The sequence below is a fragment of the Drosophila guanche genome, unplaced genomic scaffold, assembly GCF_900245975.1.
Source record: "Drosophila guanche unplaced genomic scaffold, DGUA_6, whole genome shotgun sequence".
In the NCBI taxonomy this organism is placed as follows: Eukaryota; Metazoa; Arthropoda; class Insecta; order Diptera; family Drosophilidae; genus Drosophila; species Drosophila guanche.
In genome coordinates, this window is record NW_022995745.1 from 7,694,480 (window position 1) to 7,720,344 (window position 25,865).

At 52.7% G+C, this 25,865-nt stretch overlaps 3 protein-coding genes across 4 annotated transcripts; 2 read left to right on the forward strand and 1 right to left on the reverse strand.

The window, feature by feature from the left end:
* Positions 1 to 1,193: 1,193 nt before the first annotated feature.
* Positions 1,194 to 9,369, reverse strand: LOC117580816 (vinculin). 2 transcript variants are annotated; one of them, XM_034267534.1, is made up of 6 exons: positions 9,145 to 9,369; positions 6,876 to 7,048; positions 2,332 to 4,522; positions 2,137 to 2,267; positions 1,664 to 2,062; positions 1,194 to 1,597 (listed from the first exon to the last, which is right to left on the reverse strand). In XM_034267534.1, the coding sequence occupies exons 2-6, from the start codon at positions 6,930 to 6,932 to the stop codon at positions 1,490 to 1,492; spliced, it is 2,886 nt and encodes a 961-aa protein (XP_034123425.1). In that variant the 5' UTR covers positions 6,933 to 7,048; positions 9,145 to 9,369; the 3' UTR covers positions 1,194 to 1,489. The 2 variants fall into 2 exon arrangements, with proteins under 2 accessions (XP_034123425.1, XP_034123426.1); XM_034267535.1 differs by lacking the exon at positions 9,145 to 9,369 and adding an exon at positions 6,759 to 6,791 and having other exon boundaries at positions 6,876 to 6,969.
* Positions 9,370 to 9,530: 161 nt separating this feature from the next.
* LOC117580936 (histidine-rich glycoprotein) lies at positions 9,531 to 11,408 on the forward strand. Its single transcript, XM_034267717.1, has 3 exons — positions 9,531 to 10,412; positions 10,488 to 10,555; positions 10,749 to 11,408. The coding sequence occupies exons 1-3, from the start codon at positions 10,395 to 10,397 to the stop codon at positions 11,176 to 11,178; spliced, it is 516 nt and encodes a 171-aa protein (XP_034123608.1). The 5' UTR covers positions 9,531 to 10,394; the 3' UTR covers positions 11,179 to 11,408.
* A 649-nt stretch (positions 11,409 to 12,057) lies between these two features.
* On the forward strand, positions 12,058 to 24,898 carry LOC117581594 (protein pecanex). The gene is made up of 9 exons (XM_034268950.1): positions 12,058 to 12,764; positions 12,843 to 13,152; positions 13,219 to 14,166; positions 14,222 to 17,329; positions 17,450 to 18,760; positions 18,844 to 19,004; positions 19,073 to 19,472; positions 19,537 to 22,502; positions 22,573 to 24,898. Exons 1-9 carry the CDS (start codon positions 12,612 to 12,614, stop codon positions 23,668 to 23,670), a joined length of 10,455 nt encoding a protein of 3,484 aa, XP_034124841.1. The 5' UTR covers positions 12,058 to 12,611; the 3' UTR covers positions 23,671 to 24,898.
* The last annotated feature ends 967 nt before the right edge of the window (positions 24,899 to 25,865 follow it).

Sequence of the window (25,865 nt, forward strand, 5' to 3'; positions counted from 1 at the left end):
CAGAAGCAGAAACGATCGCTGCATAGATTGAAGGTCAGGTCAGGTAGAAAGCCTCATTCAAGAGCCGTTAGTTCTGAGCTTCCTTTTGCGCTCTCACAATTTCGTGCACTCCAATGCTCACTCGGCAGCAAGAACAATATTGAGCCAATGTTGCACTGAGCCACTCGCGCTCTTAGGTTCGCTCTGCTGTTGCTCGCGTTCGATCGCGTCGAACTAAATTTGTGTATTTGCCATCTGATTGTAGGAGGGCGGGCGGCTTCCATCGCTGCAGATAACTTCTCGGTCCCGAAATGAGTCGACACAGTGTAGATATATATGTAGGTGGTTTATTAAGCAGTCACACGCGCGGCGCGGGTGTAGAATGTGGAAGTATTTATGTATGTATATATGATGAATAAATCCTTTAGATTTTCTTTCAATTATGTTTTCTTTTTGGGTGGCAGCACTTGTCCCAACTGCTGTACCACTAACCAAATAGTATAGTAGACTCTCAGACCCAGGCCGGCTACAAGTATTAGTGCGTGTAGAGCACGCAGCTAGAAGCCCCAGCTACATGTGTATAAGTTCGTGTAGCGCACGCAGCTAGAAGCCCCAGCCACATGTGTATTAGTGCGTGTAGCGCACGCAGCTAGAAGCCCCGCCACATGTGTATAAGTGCGTGTATCCAATGATTTTTGAGCGCTCCAACCCGGGTTTGTCCTGATTAATGTATGTGTTGGTGCGCTGACTTTCTGATCTGTGATGGAACGAAAATTCGTTTTGATGATTTGACGTACATACATAAATGTATGTACACATATAAAACAAAACGGGAAGGGACGTGTGAGACGCGTCACAACTTTTATACCCGGCACTCAGTACTACATCTGCACCTTAGCGGTTATTCGTCAAATCTTACACTTTTTCTTCATCTGTCATGAAAGTTTCATTCCTCTTCGAAACCCTTGTGCACTTCTTACTTTTGCCGTTGCTGTGGCTCGTGCCTTTGCTCTTTCTCGCTTTAGCCGCTCTCTGGCTGCTGCCTACGCCTTTGCTCTCTCTCTCTCTCTTCTTCCAGCGATTTCGGAAAAGTGTATGTATGTATGTGTGGCACATATTTTCCATTGGAAGCTGTCATCAATTTCAATAGAAAGAAAGTGTAAAACTTGGCTCACAGCTAAGAAATACTTCGTGTTCCCCCTCAAGGATCACTCTCTGTTTGCTTGTTTGATTTATTGCACGCTTAATAATTAATTTTACAATTATTGAAAAGAAATTAGAATAGGGGCGGTCAGCGGGGTGGCAGGAGTCAGAAGTCAGAAGTCGAGCGCATAATAAATAGTTGCTTGGTCAAGGGGGTGGGGGGAAAACGTATTAGGGGGAGGTGGGTATTAACATTTAATATATCGAAGTATAAATCTTTAAGTTTAGTTTTTAGTTTTTAGTTTTCGTATGTTACACAAGGCACGTGGCTCCGCTGCAGACCTAACGGTACCCGAACAGCTGTCGCCTAGTACTGATACCAGGGCTGGCGACGCACCCATTGCAGCCGATTGCTGGTCTGATCCGATCGAATCTTAATGCTGGCACCCTCAGCGGCACGCACCGTTTCCTTGACCTGCAACACGAAACAAAAGAGAGTCAGGAAAAGAGATTAGGAGAGCGAGCACCAAGCTGGACTTACACTTTGCATCAGATTTTGGGCATTGCCCACCAACATTTCGGTGGCTTCGCGATCTTCGTCGGAGCCCTGGGCGCCCAGCATGGTTGCCTTCACCGTGGAGAGAATCTTCAGCTGGGTGCCAATGGTCGGGATGCGCTCGCACACCTGCAGCAGATTGGTGCGTATGCGTCGATCCGTGCACTGGCGCGCCAGCTCCTTGGCCAGCCGCGTCACATCCTCGGAGGCCTCGGCGATCTTCTTGGCCGTGGCTATCAGCTCCCGCTTGCTGCCCCGCGAATCCGAGAGCACCAGTTCGCTGAGGCGCGCCATCAGGATGGCCATGCGCTTGGCCGCTGCAATGATTTCGTTATCCTTGGACGACCACTGACGCACCTCCTGGTGCAGGCCCCTGGCGGCAATCTGAATCGGCAAGAGAGAATCACTTAATAATCTTCGTCTTCTTCTATTGGGTGTTCCAGCAACTCTTTGCTTACCAGAATGGGCTGATTGGCGTGCGGCATAGTGCGGAAGACGCCCTCATCCTCGTCATCCGTCTCTGGCGGTGGCGGCCGCACTGGTGCGAGTCCTTCCCTGGGCAGCGGTGGACGAGGCGGCGCGCGTTCGGCTAGGAATAATTTTGGGCATCAAATGAAAGCTATTCTACGGTACAAGCTGTCCGTCCCACTTACCACTCTGATTGGACAGATGCAGAGCACTCAGTTCCGGAATGGGTGGCGGCAGGGATGTGGGCAACGGTGGTGGCTGTGGCGGCGCAATGGCATCGCGCACCTCGCGCACATCCCCAAGCAGCCGCTGGAAGGAGTTCTTCCAGGCAGCGGCCGCTGCCGGATCGGCTATGTTGGTTGCCACCAGCTTGGCATCGCCCACCATCGCGGGCAGGGAGCGCTCCAGCCTGTTGGCGGCGGCATTGAGTCGCTCCGTGAAGACGGGATCCTCGGAGTTATCCGCCTCCTGCTTGGCCACCAGCAGCACGCGATTGATGAGCCGCGCAATGTTCGAGGTGTTGTCCACCATCTTCTGGGGCTGGCGGGCATGAATGGCATCCTCGCAGAGCTTCGCGTATACCTGCATATGCTCCTCGGAGGTCTTAATGAAGTCCGCCGGGTCCGTGGCCTGATCGCAGAGCGTGCGCATGCGCAGCACCGTGTCCGCATACTGCTGCTTGAGATTCTGCAGATGCTCATCGGCCGCCTTGCTGGCCGGATAGTTCATTCGTATGCGACCGGCGCTGATCAGTTGCGGCGTCAGCGAGTCCACCTGAGCGGCAGAGGAGAGCAGAATCTCGGCGATCTTCTTGTTGCCGCACGCACCACCCGCTGCCACCATGCGTGAGGTCTTTGAGGCGCGATCGCTGAACGCCTGCAGGTTGTTCGATTTCTGGTTAAAGTTTTGCTCACGGCCCGGCGTGCCCTCCGGCAGCATGACCGCCTCCGTGAACTGCTTCAGCGGTGTGCTGACGTCCATGAAGTCCTGCACTATGCGATTGACGAGCGCATTCTGGATGGCCGCCTTCAGTTCGTAGAGCTTTTGGGTGAGCTGCTTGGCCGCCTGCTTGGCAGCTGGACCGGAGCCGGCTGCCTGGCGCTTGAGGCGCTCCACTTCGTCGCAGAGTTGCATGATCTCGGCCTTCTGATGGCCGGGGCAGCCCTCGGCCACCTTGCGGCCCTCCTCCACAATCAGATTGATGGCCCGCTCCCCGAGGCCGCCGTCATTGATCTCCGGATGCTGCAGCCACTTCACAGCCTGCTCCAAGCGTCCCTGGATGGTGTGAGCTGTCTGCTGCACGCCAGCCTTGTCCACACCACGCACCGCCTGATGGACGAGGCCCTGCAGCTCGCCGAGACGTTCGCGGATGCCGCGTGCCAGCGACTCGGCCTGCGGGGAGCTACCCTTGCCCTCCTGTCGCAGCTCACAGAGGCCGTTCGCCATGGCTGTAATCTCGTCGGCCAACTTGCGAATGGGATACGAGTCCTGGGGCAGGCAGCGTTCGGAGATCTCATTGGCATTGTCGATCACCTGGCGGAGCGCCTTCTCGCCGACTCCACCGCGCAGGGCATAGGGATTGGAGAGCCACTCGTTGGCCAGCTCCATCTTGTTGCTGATGGCATTGGAGAGCTTCTTGAGTACGGTGAGATTGTCCAGCTCGCTGGTGTCCTCGTCGTAGGTGGTCAGCTGCAGCACGCGAATTATCTCCTGCAGCTCGTCGCTCATGCGACCGGCCAGGTAGTTGCGATTCTCGGCTGCCTCCTCGGCGCCCTTGCCCTGCTGCTCGACAATGTGGATGTAGACCTTCATGCTGCATATGAGAATGGGGGCCAGGGTCTTGACCTGCTCGAGGCAGCGCACCAGAATCTCGCTGTGCACTTGATGGGTGAGCTCCTTCTCGCGGCCGCCCACCTCGCGCGACACCTTGCTGAGGCAGGGCGACAGATCCTTGAGGAATTGCACCAAGTTCTCCATTGTGTTGACCACCTCGGTGACGGCCAGATAGTCCAGCACCCGCTTGCACTCCTGAATGATCTTGCGCACCTCGCTCTCGTCGAAGCATAGCAGCAGCGAGGAGGTGCCCTGCAGAATGCCGCGGCTTCCCTCAATTAGCTTCTTGCGCGCCGGCCCCGAGTAGGGATCGGCCCGCAACATGTCCGAGGCCTCTTCCAGCAGCTGCGAGGCACCCTCCACGCGATGCAATGCCGAGGGCATGTCCTGCCGCAATATCTTATCGTCCGAGCTGTTGATGGTCTCCCGTCCAACCTTCACCAGATTGGCCACGGCCGCCGACACCACCTGCACCGGACGACTGAGATCGGGCATGGCATTGCCATCCTCGGCCTCCTCATGCAGTATGACCAAGCGGGATACCTAAACGATGGGAGAGAGAGAGAGAGTTGAGTAAAAAGATTTCTCAATGATGAGGGAGAATGAGATTTACTTTCTATTGAAGCTCTTGGATGATGCCATCCACTATTCAGACGCTGATTTATCACATGAATGAATTCAAAACTAAACCTAAATCACTGATCACTGATCACTGATCAGAGGCAGAGCGAAATGTTGTTCGATGACGCAAAACAGAGAGACTCTGACGATCGGCAATTCCCTTCCGGATCGGGTGGCTGCGAGCTGCCGCTTGTGTGTACCCTAGGGGGGCCCTGGCATGGAATGAAACTGTTGATTGAACAATCAGCTGCCGGGTTGTAAACAAAATATCGTTGTTCCACTTCGATTTGTCAGCGACGCAACAGCGTCATTGGCTCATTCATTTACAGATTCAGATTCAGAGATAATGAGCTGCAAATGAAACGATGGCAAGCATTTCGCTATAGATTCGACGCGTGGGCGGCGGCCTGCCACATGGTGCCGCCGCAACGGCATTGTAAGGTCACTGGCGTCATCGGCAGGCGACGACATGGCCATTGTCTGTCTGCCAAAGTAATCTCTCCATTAAGCTCAACTAATCGGAACTATTACAGGGGATTAGGAGGTGGCTTGCTGCTGGGGGATTACACAGCCTGAACAGCCTGACCCTTCCGTCTGTTTCTGCATTGGGTGCTCCGGCAATTGCAAGCAATTATTCCACAACTGTACATATGTACATACATATATGTAGATGTACATACATATTTCCACATGTTCCCGAATCTGTTCTGTTGATTGATGTGCTGAATGATCATTTTGAATTCATTTGTTTGCCACCCAACCAACAACCACCCAGCGGATGATGACTAATGCTCTGCGTTTGCTTTTTTTGGCACAGTTTTCAGACCACAATCCTCACTCATCCGCATCCGTAGTGGCGGCATAAGCTAATATGCCCACACCTACACCAACACCAACACCAACACCCACAGGTACACAGTGGCGGGCACAGATATGCACACAGGCAGGTACACAGTGGCGGGCAACATAGTAGGACAGGTGGTTGGAGGTAGGACAAGTCTCTGTGCTTAAGATTCAAGCTAAAGGCGTTCCTGTTTCTATAGTTTTCGGAGAGTTCTTTGGAAATGCTGATTGCTTCAACTTCACTTCGTCCATTCTGTTTTCATTCGATTTGTCTTTGGGGGTCACGCATGCTGCTAACTATTTTGATTGCCACTTTTTGGGCGATGATCGAGTGTGTGCCTACACCTACACCTACACCTACTTCGTCCAATTCTTCTCACCTCTCCACACAGCTGTGGCGCACCCCCTTCTGGCGGCGTCTCTGTGTCCAAATTTTGCTATGATTTCATGGTTTGCTCGTCGTAAATGTTTTTATTTTGTTGCTGCTTTGCTTTTGCTTCTGTTTTTTGTTGTTGGATTCTTTAAACGTATTTTATGCTCCTATTTTTGGAACTCGGCCAGTTTGTTTTTCTCTGCTTATGCTTTGCCTTTGCCTTTTGCACGATTTTCCAATTTTACAATTTTCATTTGTGGCGTTATTAAATTAAAATTCTGCCTGTCCTCAGGCTCAGGTTAGCTGGCTGGCCTCTGCCGCTGATCAACATTTTATTATTTCTACCTCATGTATTTTTAGAACCGTTAAGTAACGGCCCCAACAATAACGAAAAACAAGAAGGGAAATAACGGCTGCTGCGACGGTAGTCGAAGCTATGCATACCCTTTCGAGTTGAGACTGGTGTAAGGTTTCTGCCGCTACTTATTATTACCTGTGTTCCATTGGGACATATTTCAACGGGGATTCAAAGGGGAATCTTAAAGAGGGATTTTTTAGAGGGAAATAAGGGAAGAATATACATATGTATGTTTACAGAATCTATAATTCGGATCAATGTGTAAATACCCTCTCCAAGGGTATTGCAAGATGCAGAGACAGTGTACGATGCTGTGTTGCTGATCTTTCAAGTTTGTTTCATCTCATGATGGAAATATACATAAATAAATACACACACACACATGCATGTTGCTGAGGGAAAGGTACATAGACTGGCGTGGGGAGTGGGGTTTGACTTTTGTGCAGGTATATTTAGCATAAGATCCAACATATGCCACGCAGATGCAGGCTGTGTTGGCAGGTAAAACTATAAGCACACGAAATTTAAGGGAAGAAACGATGAATCGACTTTTTGTTACTTTCAAAAGTAAGGAGAAACTTTACCTTTTTGGGCGCCAATTTGGCCAATAGTTATAGCTAATTGTGTGTGAAATTTTACTTGAAATTACATTTCAAAGCTCAACAAAACCCAATCCCGCTCTCGGGTATTTGTTATCTTACCTGCTGGGCGACAGGATCCAATATGCTTTCGATGGTTTTTGTGTGAAAGACGGGCATTTTGGCTTTGGTCTTCTTTTGTTTATATCAAAAAGTATTTCCCTTTCTCTCTCTCTCTTTCTCTCAGTGTATCTCTTGTTTTTTGTACGGGCAGCTATTGTGTTTGTTTTTGTATGCTGCAAAGAAAGAAAAACATTGAAATAAGCTAAGAGAATTCTTCGAAGAACAAGATAAGACAAGACATCCCAAGGGGTTCGGTTATCTCTGTGTGGATTCCCAACCTATCCGTAATCAGACGAGCAACAATCCCATGAGCAACAAGATTCCCCCTAAACATTCCATTATCCAGTTAGGGGGACTCTAATTAATTCCCCCCCTTAACAATATCCCAACCTTTTCGCTGTGAAATTTGTTTTTTTTTTTGCCAGTGGTGTGGTGTGGTGTGGTTCTGTTTTGGGGTCTGTTCGTTCGCTCGCTCGTTCGTTCGTTCGTTTTGTCCGTTTGTTTGGTTTTCGAACGATGACGCATCTTGTGAGCTCATTCCAAGGCGGAGGGATATCGATGCCCAGACTGCAGCACAACACGACACAACACACCGATACAATACGGATTGTACAAACCGTATTATTGGTGACGTGACGCATTAGCCCGAACTTGGTCCGCACCCTTTGCGTGCTTTAGTCCCTTATTGGGGCGTCTGTCTGACCACTTAAATAATTGGCATTGATATATTTACAATGAAAAGTGGCAAAATGACGGGGAAACAGAAAGTTAAATCCCAGCCAAGAAGACATTGAAAATACAATTTCCTACTTTGCTGGTGCCGTGGGGGAGCAAGGCCAGTGGCCAGGTCACTCTCTCTCTCTCTCTCCCTCTTCTTCCACCGTTGTCCAGAGCATGGGGAAATTACTAACAAGGTGATGTTGTCCGCTATGCGAGGACCACTAACTTATTCACAATGCTCAGGCCAAGACACGCTCTAGAAAGAGATGGAGTAGAGAGAGTTCCCTGTGGTATCAGCTTGTTGGTAATTTCACCGTTAGCTGGTTCTGGTATATCTGTGAGTACATTCTTCCGGATCTTTAGAGCCTATGTCTATGCCATGTGTAAATATCTAAATATATGTTTGGACGGACGGACTGTATCGTTGCTTGTACTATTTCTGGAAATACTTTGTGATGCTCTACTGCCACTTATGGAATTTTGCGTTCGATTGATTTTCGCCATTTGGCGGCTGGCAGCTCGAAATTCATAAATGTACAAAGACAGCCACAGCCGCAAAACAATATGTGGGCTGGGGTTTATTGACTTGGGGCTGTTCGCCTATAACCATTTATGGCCAACAAACTGTTGCAACCGATAGGCCAGGCCAGGCCAGGCCACCGTCCGATGGTGACAGCGGAACAGGTTGATCCGATCGAGGGTCACGCCAGTGATCCCCGCCCGATGTGAAATGATCCGACTCGCCTCAAGGCGAACCGCTCAGTGGGAAGGGAAGGGAAGCTCTTCAAGTGCCGCTAAACCAGGAGGGGGCAGGCGCAGGCACCGCTTTGCGTTTATTAATGACATGACAACAAATGACTTCATGGGGGATGAATTTGGATTGGGTGAGTTAAAGAGTCGCAGTGATCGTTGCACGGAGAGCGAACGCACAATAACAGTAATATTAATGCACGCGTGCGTCCCCCATGTGCACACACACACACACATGTTTCAACAATTGCCGCTACACCCATGCATGTACATCACATATGCATATGTATGCATATTTAGGGCAAATCTTTGGGTTGTGTACAAAAACACACACAAAGAGGTAAAGGGAGAGGGAATGCCTCTTTACATTCCCGTTTATTCAATTGTCTCATTAATTTGTATGATTGCATATTCATCCGCTTCTGATTGTGCTTCTGTTCTTTGGCTCTTTTTCATCTCTTCGCACGAATTATTAATCACAACACCAATACACTGACACACAACAAACTCGCATTGAGCGAGTGGCAGCGACACGTTCACAGATACAAAAAGAACACACAAAAAATATAAGAAAATTAAAAGCAATGAATAAATAGTAATAATAATAAAAAAAAAACACAATATTGCTGTTTGGTTTCTGCTGGCGGTTGGCGGTTCTCTTCACTCGTTTCTCGACTGTCAAATCAACAACTAATTTACGGTTTACGGAATATACGCTCCGACAGTGTGTACGTAAATATGTATTGTATGCTCTTGTGCACATGTGTATGTAAATATGTAGGTGCTGCCCGCTATTTACTTTTGTACGTTCGCTTTTCGCTTTTCTGGCCGTCGTCGCTTGTGCAGCTGCGCCCCAACTTGCTTGCCCGACTTTTGAATACTGACAGAAAGGTTCCGATTCCAATTCCGATTCCGATTGGGGGGCACACACTCATCCAGAGTGCGCCAGCAGCGGTGACGCTGTTGTCGCCGCGTTGTGTTTGTTGTTGTTTCTCAGCTTATTCTTCTCTTTTCTTCACCCTGCTTCTTCTGCTGCTGTTGCTGCTTCTTCTTTTACTGTTCTTTGCTCTCTGCTGTTGCTTCTTCGTCATTCTGGGATCTCTCTCGCTCTCTCTTGTTGCGCCAGATAAAATGTCTGGCCCTATCGATAAGTGATATCGATGAGTATTCAAATTCTAGAAAAATGATCGCATTAAAAAAAGAGAAATACCTTAAATTACATTAAATAATACACCGTCATAATACGATTGCATAATGGTTGTGCCCCAACATGCATGCGATCTGTGTGTTACGTCGAACTACAACACCAGCACCAGCACCAGCACCCATGTACTTAACGCGGCCTGCACAATGCAACATATCTACAATAAGTGGGTATTAAACACATACCGCACCTCAGCTCAGATTCGCTTATTTCCGTTGACTGAGTTTGAGCGCAGAGCCTCAGCTCTTGCAGGTGCCAGTGCAGGCCTCCGTGCCTTCCGTCTGAAGAAGTTCGCACGAAACAGCGGAAAAAAAACAGAAGACAAAACAAAAACAAAAACAGCAAACTCCACCGAATACCCCATGCCCTGTGACGTGGGACGTGCGATGGCAGACCTGAACATCCATAGATACTGATTTTATTTGATATTTCTGCTTGTAGATACTCAGAGGATGATTGCTATCGCTTGTTTAGGGTAGGGTGTCGGCGGAGTGCGGCCAATTCGCTTTGGGTGAATCCACCCACAAGCCATGACACAGGCACAGCCGCAGCCGCAGCCGCACAGGCCGCAGCCACAGCTACAATGAAAATTGTGGGTTTGGGTGGTTGGGCGACGCGTGCGCATGCGCATTGCACGGAAGCAAAACAAGCTGGCGCCGGGCATTCCACCAACCCAACGCCACATTCCAGCCACATTCGCAGCCCCCAGACCGAGCCCCCAATCGACTGTCGGTTAATATATAAATTAAATAGTTGCATGGGGGCCAGCAACCAGAGCACTTGGAGCCTTTACAGCGGGCACATCGTCGTCAGAGTTAGAGACTTGGGAACGGAAATCAAGCGGCATGGATAAACGCAGTGTGGTAAGCCAGAAAACAGCCAAAAAGGATTACGATTACAGCACTCTCTCTCTATCTCTCTCCTCTTCGTCTTTGCAGCTTCTGAGGTTGGCTGTCGTGATAGCGATGGTTCTTCTATTTGTGTGTGTCCAGGAAACGAATGCTGGGTAAATATAATAACAGGAGCAAAAGGGGCACGGCCATGGTGAAATTACTTACCACAGGGAAATCTCCTTTGGGGACTAATAGCTCGGACGCCAACCCTTTTCCATAGCGGATAACGTCACCTTGTTAGTCATTTCACCATGGGCACGGCACAGCTCTCAAATCTCACCTCCCCCACCCCCCTTGCACTTGCAGAAGTCAGCAGAAGAAGAAGAAGATCGTGATACACGTGCCAATTCACAAGAAAATCGAGAAGCACACCCACACGGTGGTGAAGCACGTGCACCACCACCACAAGCCACTCGTTCTGAAAGAGGAGAAGAAGGTGATTCACGAGGATCATCGACCCATTCAGATCCATCAGACCAAGGAGCTGGTGCACCACCACGAGAAGCACGATCACCATGACCATCACGATCATCACGATCACCACGAACATCATGAGCAGCCGCACCAGCACCAACATCATCACGCGGTGCCAGTGTCAGTGCCGGTGCAGGAGGTGGATGAGCAGGAGGAGGAGGAGGAGCACATCCATCACCATCACACGTACGAGCACAAGGGACGGGACGATTTCATCAGTCGTGGTGGTGATGATGGGAGCAGCAGTGAGGAGCGGCGCTGACTATGCGGACCATGAGTGTCGATTGTCGAGTGCCGAGAGAGCCGGAACGGGACGGTAGCCCCCCACAGACTGATCTTAACGTGAAAGCAACCAAAATAAAATGAGTGCCCAAGGATGCCTTTTCCGAGGGTTTTCTTTCTCATTTGTGATTTTCTTAGTTCTAGTTCTGCAATATTTGTATTTGCCTTTTTTTTACACTTTTTTTTTTATAGTTTAGGATGCAGTTTAAGTGTGGCTATGGCGACAATCAATAAATATATGAATGACTAATTTTAAATTTGATTTTGATAGCTGCACGATAGGTTGGCGCGCGATAGTTGTCTAAAGCTTCATGGTTAAATTCCAAGTCCAAGTAATATATCGGAACGAGACTCTAAAGCGACATGCCTGACAGGTTTGATTGAAACTTGCAAGAGAATCAATCAAGTCACTAAAAATCGTTTAGAATTAAAAGATATCGCACAGATATCGCAAGATATCGGTATATAGTACATACAAAGCATATGAAAAGGTTAAAAGCATGCCAGTCCAAGACAAAATCATTCTTAATTATTTAAAGCAGCTGCTAAAATGGCTTTACAATATTAAGTATAGCAAATATTTTTTTGTAGTTGACCTTCTTAGTTTTAACCTTATTGGGCAATCAATTGAGGAAAACTATATCATAAAATCGGCCAATCCTGCGGGGAATTAAATGATGATTCGAGTAAAAATACATTTTTAAAGCTGAGAGTCCCAACCAGGTGGTAATATCAAATAGAACATCAAAATCGAGGAATATAATTTAAGATTTACGGTATATTTACAGTATATTTTTAAAATGAAAGGGTACTTCGCGAGGGTCTGTCGGTATATTTGATCGATAATTCCGTGGTCACACTGAGCAGCAGCAGCACAGAGCAAAAAAGTAAAACAAAAGAAAAAAATTACAAGATTGGGTGCGATATTCGATTTTCGTTCGTTCTTCTGCTGCATTTTCACATTTCGCGTTTAAGCCGTTGTCATTACACTCGTGCAGCGGAGCGCCCAGTCATAGCACCCACAGTAGCAGCAGCCGCAGTCGCAGCCGCAGCCGCAGCAGCAGCAGCAGTAATCAGCATTGCATTCGCTTTCGCTCTGCATGCACACAACCCCCCACACCCCCCGCCCACACAGAGCAACGCCTTCGTCCCTGTGCCCATTCAAGTGTTGTTCCTGCCAACAAGCCAACTGCTTGCCCAGCCAGTGTCCAGTGACCAGATCGAACGATTTCCCCGGAATACTGACTAAGCAGAGCGGCAGCCCCCCCACCCCTTAGCCCGCTCTGCAGCATATCCGCTTACAAACAAGAAGCGACCCGACGCTGGACACCCGACCCAGGCAGGCCACAGGCAGAGTCATCCACTGGCGTAATTGTGGAAGGTGGAAGCAATAGAGATGCAGTATAGGCCACCATGGGTTCGCAGACCTTGGAGATACTGCGCCAGGGCGTGTGGGCCTCACTGACCGGTGGCTACTTCTACGATCCGCATCAGGGTGTCTTCTGCAACGTGGTCCACCTGTATCTATGGCTGTATCTGGTCTGTTCGCCCTTTGTGGCGTACTTGGTGAGTGCTCGACTGGAGCAGCAACTGCGGCACCTGCAGCTATAACAAGTCCTACCCTCCTCTCCTTTCTGTCTGTAGTATTTCCCTAGCACTTGGCTGACATGGTGCCTGTATTGTGTCATCACCAGTCTCACCATTCTCATGGTGAAGCTGGCCAACTTGGCGCTGCATCGCCTGTACGATCGTGCACAGACCATGTCCGAGGTGAATCTCAAGAGTCAGTTCTTCAAGGTAACCAAAGAGACGGAGCCGCGCCACGACGACGAGGGTGGCATCGAAATGAAGGTCATACGACCGGGCGGCTCCCGCATCTCCGTCGAGCAAGCCATCAACGAGGCCAGCGAGGAGAACAGCATCATGTCCATAGACAATGGGAACAGCATAATTGGTGAGGCAAGCTCCAGCGAGCCAGTCCGAAACAGTCCCTGACTTTATTCACTCTTCCTCCTTGCAGATCTCAAGGTCGATGTGCATCGCAAGAACAGCTCCGAGTCCATTGAGCTGATGTTCTATGCCCCCTCCATGCTGTCCGGTGGCAGCCAGCAGGATCAGCAATCGCTGGCGGGCTCGGCCAGCGTCACCAAATCAATCCGAAGCGCCAGCGCTGCGACCAGTGCCGCTGTGCAGGCCGATCTCTTTAGCAAATATCTCACCGTCTATCCGGAGGTGGTGGAGGCAGCGGCCGGCAGCAGCGCGGGCAGCGCCAGCAGCGGCAACGACAGCAGCAGCCAGCTGCCACGTTCCGTGGCTGTCACCGCACCCACCAGCATACGCACCGGGCATCTCTCGCGCAAGTGCTCGGAGGTGTTTAGTCGTCGCCATCGGCGCCGGCTGGAGCGGCAGAGCAGCCTGGATGCAGCGGCAGCAGCTGCCACCGCCAGCAACCACGATCACCGGCTGATGCGGAACCAATCGGACACGATAGCCACGACGCCGGCCCAATCGTTTCTGCACTCACAGCCAGGGGGCAAGGCGCGTGGCTCGGCCAGTTCGCGTCAGCATTTTATAGCCAGCACACCAGCGGGCGCGGGCGCGAGCGCTGCGGGAGAGCCAACTGCCGCTGGTGGCTCCTCCTCTGCTGTGGTGGTGATTGCGCCCAGCTCCAATCCCACGCCAGGTCGCTCCTCGCGCCTGCAGCGGCATCGCAGCTCCGAGACGCACGATGAGCGGCAGAAGCATCAAAGCCATCAGAGCCATCGCGGCAGCCTGCTGCAGTCGATACTCCATCATCCGCACCATCCGCATCATCAGAATGCAGCCAGCAGCATTGGCGCTTTGGCTGTAATCGGAGGGAATAGTGGCCCAAACGATGTGGAGGACATGGAGCTGGGCCTGGCGCGACACTCGGGCAGCGGCGGTGTGTCCGATGCGTGCACGCGTGCCCTGCAATCATGGATATTGGGTGAGCGGCACCCTTTGAGACCCTGTCCCTTCTTAACTCCCTTTTCCCCTTGCAGATTCCTCGTCGGATGTTTACCTGGAGGATGATAGCTATACCAAATCGGACCTGGGCATTGAGCAGCCGCACCTGCCGACATTCCGGCGCTCGCATCTGTACCATGGCTACTACCATTATCATCATCTGAATCATCATTTGGGCGGCGGTGGTCCCATCATACGCAAGGATCCCACGAGCACCATGTCCGCGCTGCAGCTGGCGCCGGATCCAGCGCGAGCTTCTGGCGGATCTGGAGCTGCCGCTGCGGCTGCGGCTGCGGCTGCTGCTTCCACTTCGGGGGGCATCAAGGAGCGACGCAGACATTCCAATGCCACCAGCTATCATCACAAATACAGCGGACAAGCGTCGGCCTCCAAGTCAGCTCTGCTCGCGGGTGGCACAGGCGCGGGAGCTGGTCCCTCCTCAGCAGGCGGAACTGCCGCAGCAGCAGGACCCAGCTCCGGGGGCGTTCGGCGCATCAAAAGCACCGCCCTGGAGGTGCTCTGCCAGCAGCCGTCGGTGTCCAATTTGAGTCCGCATCCGAACAGCGTGGAGGCCATCTCGGGGCAGCAGCAAATGCGAAATCCACTGCCACCGCCCAGCAAGAGTCTCGTGCGGAATCAGCACCTGAATCTGTACAGCTCCCAGGGCTATGCGGAGCCAGGAGGACCAGCAGCAGCAGCAGCAGCAGGTGGACCCCCCGCAGCCGGCAGCACCTGCAGCAGCCTCTTCTTTGGCAGCTCCAGCGCCTGTGGCTCCACCACAGCGCTGCTGTCCAGCGATCCGCCGGTCTATCCCATTGTGGAGCATGCCGAAAACGCCGAGAGAAATGGCAACGAGGAGCAGCAGCAGCAGCAGCACGGACTGGGACTGGGACATGGCCATGGGAATGCCGAATGCGATGACGATGAGCTGGACGATGTGCCCATACGGAGGCGCACGCGCGCCCTGGGCTGCAGTCAGACGCATCGCAGCGCGGAGTCGGATGTGGGTGGCATTCTGGCGGACGACGACGACGATGTCTTCAAGGATTTCGATGATAATCTGGAGCACATACTCACGGAGCTGCAGCAGACGCACAGCCAGCTGGATGATCATCTCAAGGGGTGTGACCCGCAGCAGCACCACCACCACCACCACCATCATCATCATCATCAGCATCAGCATCATTTCCAGCGCAAACTGCAGCCAGCGGAGGGAGCTGCCGCCGCCACTGCAACTGCTGCTGGCGATGATGATGATGAGGAAACGGACAACAACACAGGCTCGAGGTCACCGCTGCTCAGCGATCGCAACCGGCAGCAGGCAACGCTGCGGGAGATTGTCGCAGATAAAATATTACGCCAAGAGCTGAGCCAGCCGGCAGCTGCACCCCTGCCGCCCATACGCAGCGAGGCGGACTCGGGCTGTCCCTCCAGCGACTGCGAGCAGGTGAGTGCCAGCTCGAAGGATCAGCTGCTGGAGCATCAGTCGCAGAGTGTCCTGCAGCTGGACGAGGAGCAGCCGTGCACCTCCAAGATGGCAGCCAAGAGTCTGGGCGCCATTCCGAAAGTCGTCAAGTATCGGGAAGTGGACGAGCTGCGACGACGCCGACACGTGGGACTGAACTCCGCGGAGCAGCAGGACGGCGGCGCGTGCAACGAACTGGCGCTGGTCAAGGCCCAGTCCAAGCTGCAGGCGAGCCACGGCAATTCCCGGAACTCCTCGTCCTCGAACTCAACGCACAGCATCAGCCTGACGGACAGCCTCACGGCGGACATACACAAAATGCTCTGGCTGATGCACGGCGGCGCCGTGGACGAGCGCGGGCGACCCATTGCTGGGATCTCCTCGGACGGCACGCCCATACCTGCCAGCAGCAGCCTCGTGCCACCGAACATGTCCAGCGCACACTTTCAGTTCTATCAGGATGCGATCCAGGCGCTGCAGGGCACCTACCCGGCGGCCAGCTCCGTGGAGCACATGACGCACATTGAGCGGGCGCTGGCGCGGGACAAGCTCCGGCTCGATGCGAAGCTCATGTGCGAGCAGCTGGCAGCCGCTGCTGAGGCCAATTCCCACTCGCACTCCCACACGCAGGTGACAAATGGAACAGCATCCGCGGGGAATACGCTGGGCATGCTTATGGGTGGAGCTGCAGGTGGAGCTGGAGGTGGAGGTGCCTCGTCGCGTCATGCCTCCAGCGCTGCCTTCTCCGTGCAGGGACTAATCAATGTGATACGCAGCGATGCGCTGCAGCAGCTGCACGACGCCGTCGCAGCCAATGCGAGTCTCCACGAAGCTGCCGCGCAGACAGCAGCAGCCGGAGGAGGTGCAGGTGGAGGTGGAGGTGGAGGTGTATCAGCAGGAGGAGCAACTGGTGGCAGTGGAGTGCTGCAGGCACTTGGCCTGGCCAATCATCCCAGCAATCAAATCAGCCACATTGGCGGCCACATGAGCCAGCCCATGCTGAATGTCGACGGGCACTTTGCGCCCTACTGCGACTACTGGCGACCCGCGTGTCTGCTCTCCGCGGCGGAGAAGCCAGCGGCGCCCAAGAGCTTCTACAAATATCGCTTCAATTGGTTCGGGCAAGAGCGCGAGTTCAAGATTGCCATGGATCGACTGGAGCTGCTGGCGCTCTTCGATCGGGATCTGCACTGGCTGCACGTGCTGCTGGCCAGTGTGCTGTGCACCCTGGTGGCCTGCCTGGGCGCTGCCATCCTGCAGCACGATCACTACAAGGATCTCTGTGCGCTGCTCTTCTGCTCGGTCATCGCGGGAGCTCAGTATTCGCTGGTGAAGAGCGTCCAGCCGGATGCTGCCTCGCCCGTGCATGGCTTCAACAAAACGGTGGCCTACTCGCGGGCCATTTACTTTTGCCTGTGCGGTGGCCTGTTGCTGCTGCTCAAACGCCTCGACACGGACTATGCCGCCCGACCGCCCGAGGCGTTGACCTTCTTTGGGGTTCATTACTCGCCCGCTGATCTGGTGGGCCTGCTGCTGCAGGCGCTGTACGTGCTGCTGCTCTGCTTCCCCATCATCTTCTCGGTGGGCTTGTGTCCGCAGATCAACACCTTCCTCATGTATCTCCTCGAGCAGATTGACATGCATGTCTTTGGTGGGAATGCGGCGAGCAGTTTGTTGGGTAAGTTCATCCCCGAACCCCTGGCTGATACTCACCCAAGGTGATAATCTTCGCTAACTTATTCACCACTGGCCTAGTCCCCACTCCTGTCTAATCCTTCTTGCGCTTTCCCTTTGGCAGGTTCATTTCTGTGCATTTTGCGCTCTGTTTTGGCTTTGATGCTGCTCTATGGACCGCTCTATGGTGCGCTGGATGAGCAGCGTGGCACGCAGTACATTTTGTTCTCAATATTCTGCGCCATGCTCATCCCTTTGGGCTATCATTTGTCGCGCTGTGCCAGCGATTTTAGTCACTTGTGGCGCCTCATCAAGACGTGCATTGTGAGCACATATCGCGACGATGATGACGAGGACAACGACGGCCAGGCGGATGAGCTGAGTCATGTACAAACGGCAGCGGCAGCGGTAGCGGCAGCGGCTGCACCTGCACCTGCACCAACACCCACCATTCAGCTGGCCACCAGCACGCCCAAGCGTAAGCGTCAGTCTGCCAAGGAGCCGCTGCAGGAGCACATAGAGCTGAGCACGCTCGACAAGCAGCAGCCGCAGGAGGAGGACCAGGAGCAGGAGCAGGAGCTGCAGATGCAGAGCAAGTCGAAAGCCTCCTCGCTGGGCAGCAGCAGCAAGCGTGCCATCACCGCCTCCAGCTCGTGCGCCTCGCTGGCAGTTGGCCAAGAGGCGGAACCAGGGGCAGAAGCTGACACTGGGGAGGGCCAAACACTGGAGTTGCAGCACGAGCACGAGTCAAAGTTGGAGGAGACTGAGACTGAGACGCCCGCAGACATGGCCACAGGCAGGGAGGCGGAGGCAGACGATGCAGAGGAGCAGCAGCAGCAGCAGCAAACGGAGGCCACCAGCGGCAGGAGCAGCAGCAGCAGCAGCAGCAGCAGCGGCGGCGGCACAAACAGAAGCAATCGAAGCAACAGCAACAGCAGCGACAGTGCCAGTGCCACAGGCAGCAACAGCGGCAACGATCTGCCCGATCCGCTGCCCAGGAAACTGCAGGCAACCGTGACAACCCGACTGAAGAACGATCTGGTGGTGATGACGCTGCTGGGCGTCAGTGTGCTCGGACTGCACTGCAGCACAGTCTTCACGGTGCTCCAGCCAGACCTCAATGTGGTCCTGTACGTGTTCATTGGCGTCTTGGGCTTCCTGCTGCACTATGCCGTGCCGCAGATGCGCAAGCACATGCCGTGGCTGTGCTTTGCACGGCCCTTGCTGCGACAGCGCGAGTTCGGGCAGTTCGAGGTCACAAACGCACCGAAGATAATGTGGTTCGAGAAGCTCTACATTTACCTGAGTGTGCTCGAGCGGAATGTGCTGTTCCCGCTGCTGGCCATCTCATCGCTGACCGCCGACTCGCAGCTGATTGTGGCGAAGTTTGGCCTGCCCTGGGGCACGCTCATCGTTGCCATTTGTGCGCTCAAGTGTGAGTAGTCCAATAGAGCCAATAGCTCTGCAACTCTCTCTCTCTCTCTCTAATCGATGTCTCTTTTCCTTCCCTTCACTTAGTTGTGCGAAATGCTTACTCGGATCCAACCAACCAATATTTAATCATCATCTTTACGGTGCTGCTGTTCCGCATTGACTTCGCCATGGCCACAGAGACCTTCATTATTGATTACTTCTTCGTTTCGCTGGCCTTTCGCAAGTGCTGTGACTTCTTGCTCAAGGTAAGACGTGGATCCGCCTATTCCTCCGCTGTTCATGCTAATTCCCAAACTGTTTGTCCCTGCTGCAGCTTCAGTTTATTGTCACCTACATTGCACCCTGGCAAATCACTTGGGGCTCCGCTTTCCATGCCTTTGCGCAGCCCTTCAGTGTGCCCCACTCGGCGATGCTGTTCCTGCAGGCGGGCATCTCCGCGCTGCTGTCGACGCCGCTCAATCCGTTCCTCGGCAGCGCCATCTTCCTCACCTCGTACGTGCGTCCCATCAAGTTCTGGGAGCGGGACTACAACACGCGACGCATCGATCACTCGAACACGCGTCTCAGCTCGCAGCTGGAGCGGGACCTGGGCGCTGATGATAACAATTTGAATAGCATTTTCTATGAGCACCTGACGCGCTCCCTGCAGCATTCCCTCTGCGGCGATTTGCTCATGGGTCGCTGGGGAAATGTGAATCAAGGCGATTGCTTTGGTGAGTGAGTGAGCCCCGACTCTTCTTCAAGCTTTAATCACACTCTTATCCCCTCCTCTCACAGTTCTCGCTTCGGATGATCTCAACTGTTTGGTGCACATCATCGAGCTGGGCAATGGTCTGTGCACGTTCCAGATGCGCGGCCTGGAGTTCCGCGGCACCTACTGCCAGCAGCGTGAGGTGGAAGCCATCACGGAGGATGTGGAGGACAACGATGGCTGCTGCTGCTGCGATCCGGGACATTTGCCGCGTCTGCTCAGCGCCAATGCCATGTTCTCGACCCGCTGGCTCGCCTGGCAAGTGGTCGCCGCGCAGTACGTCATCGAGGGTTATTCCATATCGGATAATCTGGCCAGCGCCACGCTGCAAGTGTTTGAGTATCGCAAGGTGCTCATCACGTACTACATCAAGAGCATTATCTACTATGTGGTGAGGAATCCCAAGCTGGAGCAGTGGCTCTCCTCGGGCCCCATCCAGGATGCGCTGCAGCACACGCTCGGACGGCAGTTTGTGGATCTTGATCCTGTTTTCAACTTTAACTTGGATGAGGACTTTGACTTTCGTGCCGTTGGCATTACGCGCTCGAGCTTCTGTTACGTTTATCTCAAGTGGATTAACTATTGCGTGGATATGCGACGGGATGCAGCATCATCGATGGCCGCGGCGCAGGCGGCAGCCACCCAACCCACCACACCAGCAGCAACAGCAACAGCAACAGCAGCAGCAGCGCAGGCAGCGTCCCAAGCGAACTCCACACCTGCCCACAATGACTCCAAGAGCACACCGAATCTCTCTGCGCACGGTGGCTCGGGGGGCACAGGCAGCGGCCAGTCCAAGTCGCAGTCGCAGCAGCAGCTGCGCAGCGGTGGCAGGAACCAAAAGAATTCCACCCCGCAGGATGGTGGAGCAGCTGGAACTGGAACTGGAGCCGGAGCCGGAACTGGAACTGGAACCACGGCAAGTGCCGCCGCAGCAGCGGGCATCGCTGCCGAACAGCTGAGTGGTTCGCACAGCTTTGCCAACATTTCGCGCCAGACATCAGAGAGTGCGCCCGGCTTGGGTGGCTACGTGACGTACAGAGACCAAAATGTGTTTGTCAAGCTAGCCAAGACAACAACCGCGAGCACAGGACTGCAGGGAGGAGGAGGAGGAGGAGGAGGAGCAGCTGGAGGAGGAAAAACGCTGCGCAAGGAGGACTCCATGACGGCAGAGAGGGAGCGGGCTGTGCCGCCGCTCAAGCTGAAGCTGGCCAGCGTGGGCAAGGATGCGCCGCTGGTGTCGCTGTGCCTGGCGCTGGGCCTGCTGGCGCGTCGCTCCCTGGCCACCGCCTCGCACAGCTCCATGTCGGGCGTGGAGTTCTTTCTGCACGGCTTGCACGCGCTCTTCAAGGGCGACTTTCGGATCACATCGCCGCGCGACGAATGGGTCTTTGCGGACATGGAACTGCTGCATTCGGTGGTGGCGCCAGCAGTGAAAATGGCCCTGAAACTCCAACAGGATCACATAACGAACCCCGACGAGTTCCTCGATCCGCACGCGCTCTACGACGCCATCGACAACTGCTCCAAGGAGCTGGTCATCTCACACGAAGCAGATCCCGTGTGGCGCAGCGCTGTGCTGCGTGGAGCGCCCAATCTGCTCGCCCTGCGTCACGTCATGGAGGATGGCTCCGATGAGTATCGCATCATCAGGCTAACGAAACGTTTCCTCAGCTTCCGCGTGATCAAACTGAATCGGGAGTGCGTGCGCGGCCTGTGGGCAGGGCAGCAGCAGGAATTGATTTACCTGCGCAATCGAAATCCGGAGCGTGGCAGCATCCAGAACGCCAAGCAGGCGCTGCGGAATATCATCAACTCGAGCTGCGATCAGCCCATTGGCTATCCCATTTACGTCTCCCCGCTGACCACCTCCTACGCGGACACCAACACTCAGCTCTGCCAGATCATTGGCGGCGCCATTACGCTGGAGACCATACGCCAGACGGTGCTGGGCTGGTGGCATCGCATACGCGAACGTTGCCGTCAGGGCTGCAGCTCTGGCTCGGCCCTCGAGCAGAACTCTGCACAGCAGCAGCAGCAGCAGCCAGGGGGGAATTCTCTTCCCTGCAACTTTGGCAGCGGCGGCAGCGTGGTGGGTGCCACATCCACGGCCACTGCGGTGGGTGCCTCCACTGGCTCGGGTGTGGGTGTGGGTCTGGGTGTGGCGGCTGCGCCACCCGGCACTGCCAGCAGCACTGGCGGTGAGTCAGCGGAGCTGGCGCCCGTCTTCATATCTGCCCCGCTGTACAACACGCTCACCGTGAACAGCTACTACGGCGTCAGGTCGGGCAATGTGCCGGCCCACAATGGCAGCTACGTGAGCGACAGCCTGGCGGTGGTGCGCGGCGGCCTGGCCGTGATGCCCGTCAAGCCCACATCGACGACACTCATTGCGGGGCTGCTGAATCGAGAGCGGGAGCGGGAGCGAGAGCGAGAGCGGGACCAGGAGACGGTCACGGCCACTGCCACGGCCACAGCAACAGCAACGGCGAGCACTTCCAGCCAGGGCTCCGCGATGCGTGCCAGCAGCAGCAGCAGCAGCAGCGGAATGCGCGGCAGGAGCTTGCTCCAACAGGGGGCCCCCAGCACCAGCAGCAGTCGGGGCAGGGATCACGAGCGTAGAGCCACGCTGCCCATAGCCAGTGGCGAGGCGCCAGGAGCAGGCACCGCATTGGAGGCGAACAAGGAACTGCTGGCCCTGCCACACACGGCCCAGCTGGAGCACGAGCAGAGTCCACGCAGCGGCGGCGGTAAGTTATCCTCCTCCTCGGGCAGCCTGGGACTGGCCATTGGCAACATAATCACGACCCCAGGCGACTATCCACGCAAGACCAAGGGACCCATTTGCCTGACAGCAGCACCGCTGACCAGTGGAGTGGAGTCGCCAGCAGTTGTGCCTGTGCCAGCAGCAGCACCAATGGCTGGCTCGGGGCAGACCAGAAAGCCGCGCATTGAAATCTTCAAGAAGGTCATAATTGTGGATGAAACGGGGGTAAGTGGGGCAGACGACAGCAGACCGAATTCACGGCGACCAACTAAACTCTCGGCTCTCCTTTCCCCAGATCTACGACTGCTTGGACGTGATTGGTGCCGTTGTGTGGCCCAGCGAGCTGATGCGCAACAATGGCGGCCGCTTGTCCTGGAAGGACTGGGAGCCAAGCGCTGGCATGGTCGGGCATGTGGTCCACTGCTGGGCGCCCAATCACAAGGATGTGCGCTTCCGCTCGCACGTCAATCGTTGCGTCTATCTCGTGGAGATTGGGGAGCACTACGTGCCCGTGGAGGAGCTGGGACTGCGCGAATATAATCAGATTATGAGCAGCTCCGACGAGATGGCAAATTCGCGGCGCAGCTCCATCCAGCGAGAGTTTCATGAGTACAACATGCAGCTGAAGCTCTCCGGGCTGACGCCCATCATCGGTGGACGTTCAACTGGAGGTGGAGCAGCTGGAGGAGCAGCCACTTGCAAGGCCAAAATCCGTGCCGTGAGCAGCAGCAGCTCTGAGGATGAGAGCACACCCTCGGCCTCCGGCGGCACAGCCGCGGGGCCACACTCTGCCATTGATCTGATGAACTTCAACACGCTGCTGAGCATGTGGAAGCTGATGGCGGATAAACGGAAGCAGGCAGCGGCTGCTGGGACTGGCTCGGGCTCGGTCCCAGATGCCTTCGAGGGCTTCGATTATGTTGGCGAGCTGTCGCCGGAGCTGCTGCAGAAGCTGGACGAGGCAGCCGCTGCGCAGGAACAGCAGGAGGAGAAGAGCGAAGAGGAGGCGGCAGTGCCGGCAATGGAGGAACACTCTCACTTGGAGCTGAACGTTCCCCAGGAACAGGTGGAACTGCAGCTGCAACTGGAGGAGGTGACTGTGGAGTGTACAGCGGAAGCGGAGGCAGAGACAGAGACAGAGGCAGAAGAACCATCCAGTGGCGCTGCCTCCAGTCTGGGAGTGCCTGCCGCAACAGAAGAAAGCGAAGAAGACGAGGAGGAAGCAGAAGCAGAAGCAGAAGAAGCGAAGAGTTGCGCCTCACAAATGGAGGAATCGGAGGAGAAGGAAGCAACGCAAACGGAGTCGGAGGCGGCACAAACAGAGTCGGACACAAAGAGCGATGAGATGGAGTTGGAGTTGGAGTTGGACAATGGAGATGGGACAACAGTCTAGGACAGATATTTCGACAGCTAAAAGGATTTGCATTTGTTTGCCAAGCAGACACACAGACGCTCCACGCTACGCCTACGCTTCAGCCTCCCTTAATACATATCACAGAGAGAGAGAGAGAGAGAGAGAGACAAAGAGAGGGAGAGTAAGAGCGAGAGCGCGTGGAGTAGTCCCAGCCAGGAGCGAAATCGATGCGAGAGCAAATTGAGAAAGCAAAAAACACTTCCAAGAAATCAAAGTTAAATGTTTATAAAACGACTGCGTTTAGTGTTAAATTGTATGTGTGGGTAAATCGAGTGTAAATATTAACATAATAGATATTCTTCATATTTGATAAATATATAAATGATATAAAGGATATAGGACATAGGACAGACATCAATATTTGCATGTGTATAACCCCCACAACTTATTATTACCATTATTATAGATAGAAATAATCCATAGATTACCCCATAGATAAAACTAGATTTAGATATTACAAGGGATAGAGCGAAGGACTCCCCTGTGCGTGTGTGTATATATATACAAAAGGTTTGATTAGCTTTTTCACCAACAACATAACTCGATTTAAACCCTTAGATATTGCTTAGGCTACAAATTACAAACTATAACTATATGTTACATAAATATGTACATAATATGTACATGTACATGTTGCATACACCAACAAATTTACAATAATTATGGATTTTGAATTATTAATTAGAAATTGTACAAGAGCAAGGAAGCGAGAGAGAGAGAGGATCAGCAGCAATAATTCTAAAGAAATACCAACAAAAATTACAATTTTTAGTATTACAAAAGGAAAACATGTTTAAAAAATAGAATGTAAAACTTTACATACATACATACCTACTACGTATATAGCAAACAAAACAAAAGGGAAAAAAAGCAAAAGAGGTGGAGACCGAGGCAGCTCCAGCTACCATACCTGAAGCCCCGTAACTAAGTAATTGTTATAAAACAACAACACAAAACCAAATGCTTCTCATACATTACATTACATTACATACATATGTATGTATGTATGTAGTTTTTTTTATTATTATTATTATTATTGTTCTTCCCTTGCTAGCCAATATATTCTTCAAAACTAAACAAAGAATTTATATACATACATAATACATACATACATTATATGTAGTTTAAACTTTAATGTTAAAGAACCAACCGCAAAGCTAACCCAAAATAGACAAGCGATTTGTAAACATCAAAAAAACAAACTAAGCAAAAACCACTGGGGAGCACCCACACACACACACAACTCCTAGGTGTAAGTAAGCTTTGATGGGACAAGGTTGAGGATAATAAGAATGAATGGTAGAGGGCCAGGCCAGAGCCATGCCAACAAATATTTGCGCACCTTTTTATATTCAAAAATTTAATCATTTCGCGTACAAATTGAGCGCCCCTACATTTTGGCGCACATGCCAAATGGCAACCCTTGGCACGGCCCTGGCTGGAGCAGTGAAGGAAGTGGAGAATGAAGAAATAACGGACGATGACGATGACATGTAAAAGCTCTCACGTTGCCTTAATATATTAGACTGATTTTTTCTACACACAAAAACATACATATGTATGTATGTAGTTATGTATATATGTGTGCGTGTGTGTGTGTGAGGTGTAATGAAAAGCCCTTGAAATTATTCGCAAAAGATTCTCCTCCCACGCTCCTCCCTCGGAGTCTGGCGCATTAGTTGCTGCCAGTAGCAACAGCTGTATATAATATAATGACACAATATATAACGTACATACATAATGCATAGCAAACGGCAGGAGGTAACCCGATGTTAGCCTGTTTTCAACAATTACAAATTATAAAATTAAATACTTAGCCAATGGAAGAAATGAAGCACACACACACGCTCACTCACGTGTCTGGCTGTGTGTGTGTGTGTGTGTGTGTCTACCTATATCTATATTACATTATATTAATATTATACAAATATCATTAACTATAGCGCAGAGCTTTGGGCACAGCAAAAATGAATGGCAAAAAAGAAAAATTCCTAACAAAAACCCAAACACCCCCCACCACAAACTGAAGGAACCTGTAAATAGCAAGAAGGAGGTGGAGTAGCAAAAGCGAACAAAGTGGAAGCGTTTGTCCAGCCAAAAACCATAAACAGTTAGCCAAATCTCACAACAACAAAACAGAAACAAAAACAAAACACACAGAAAACAGCAAAGAG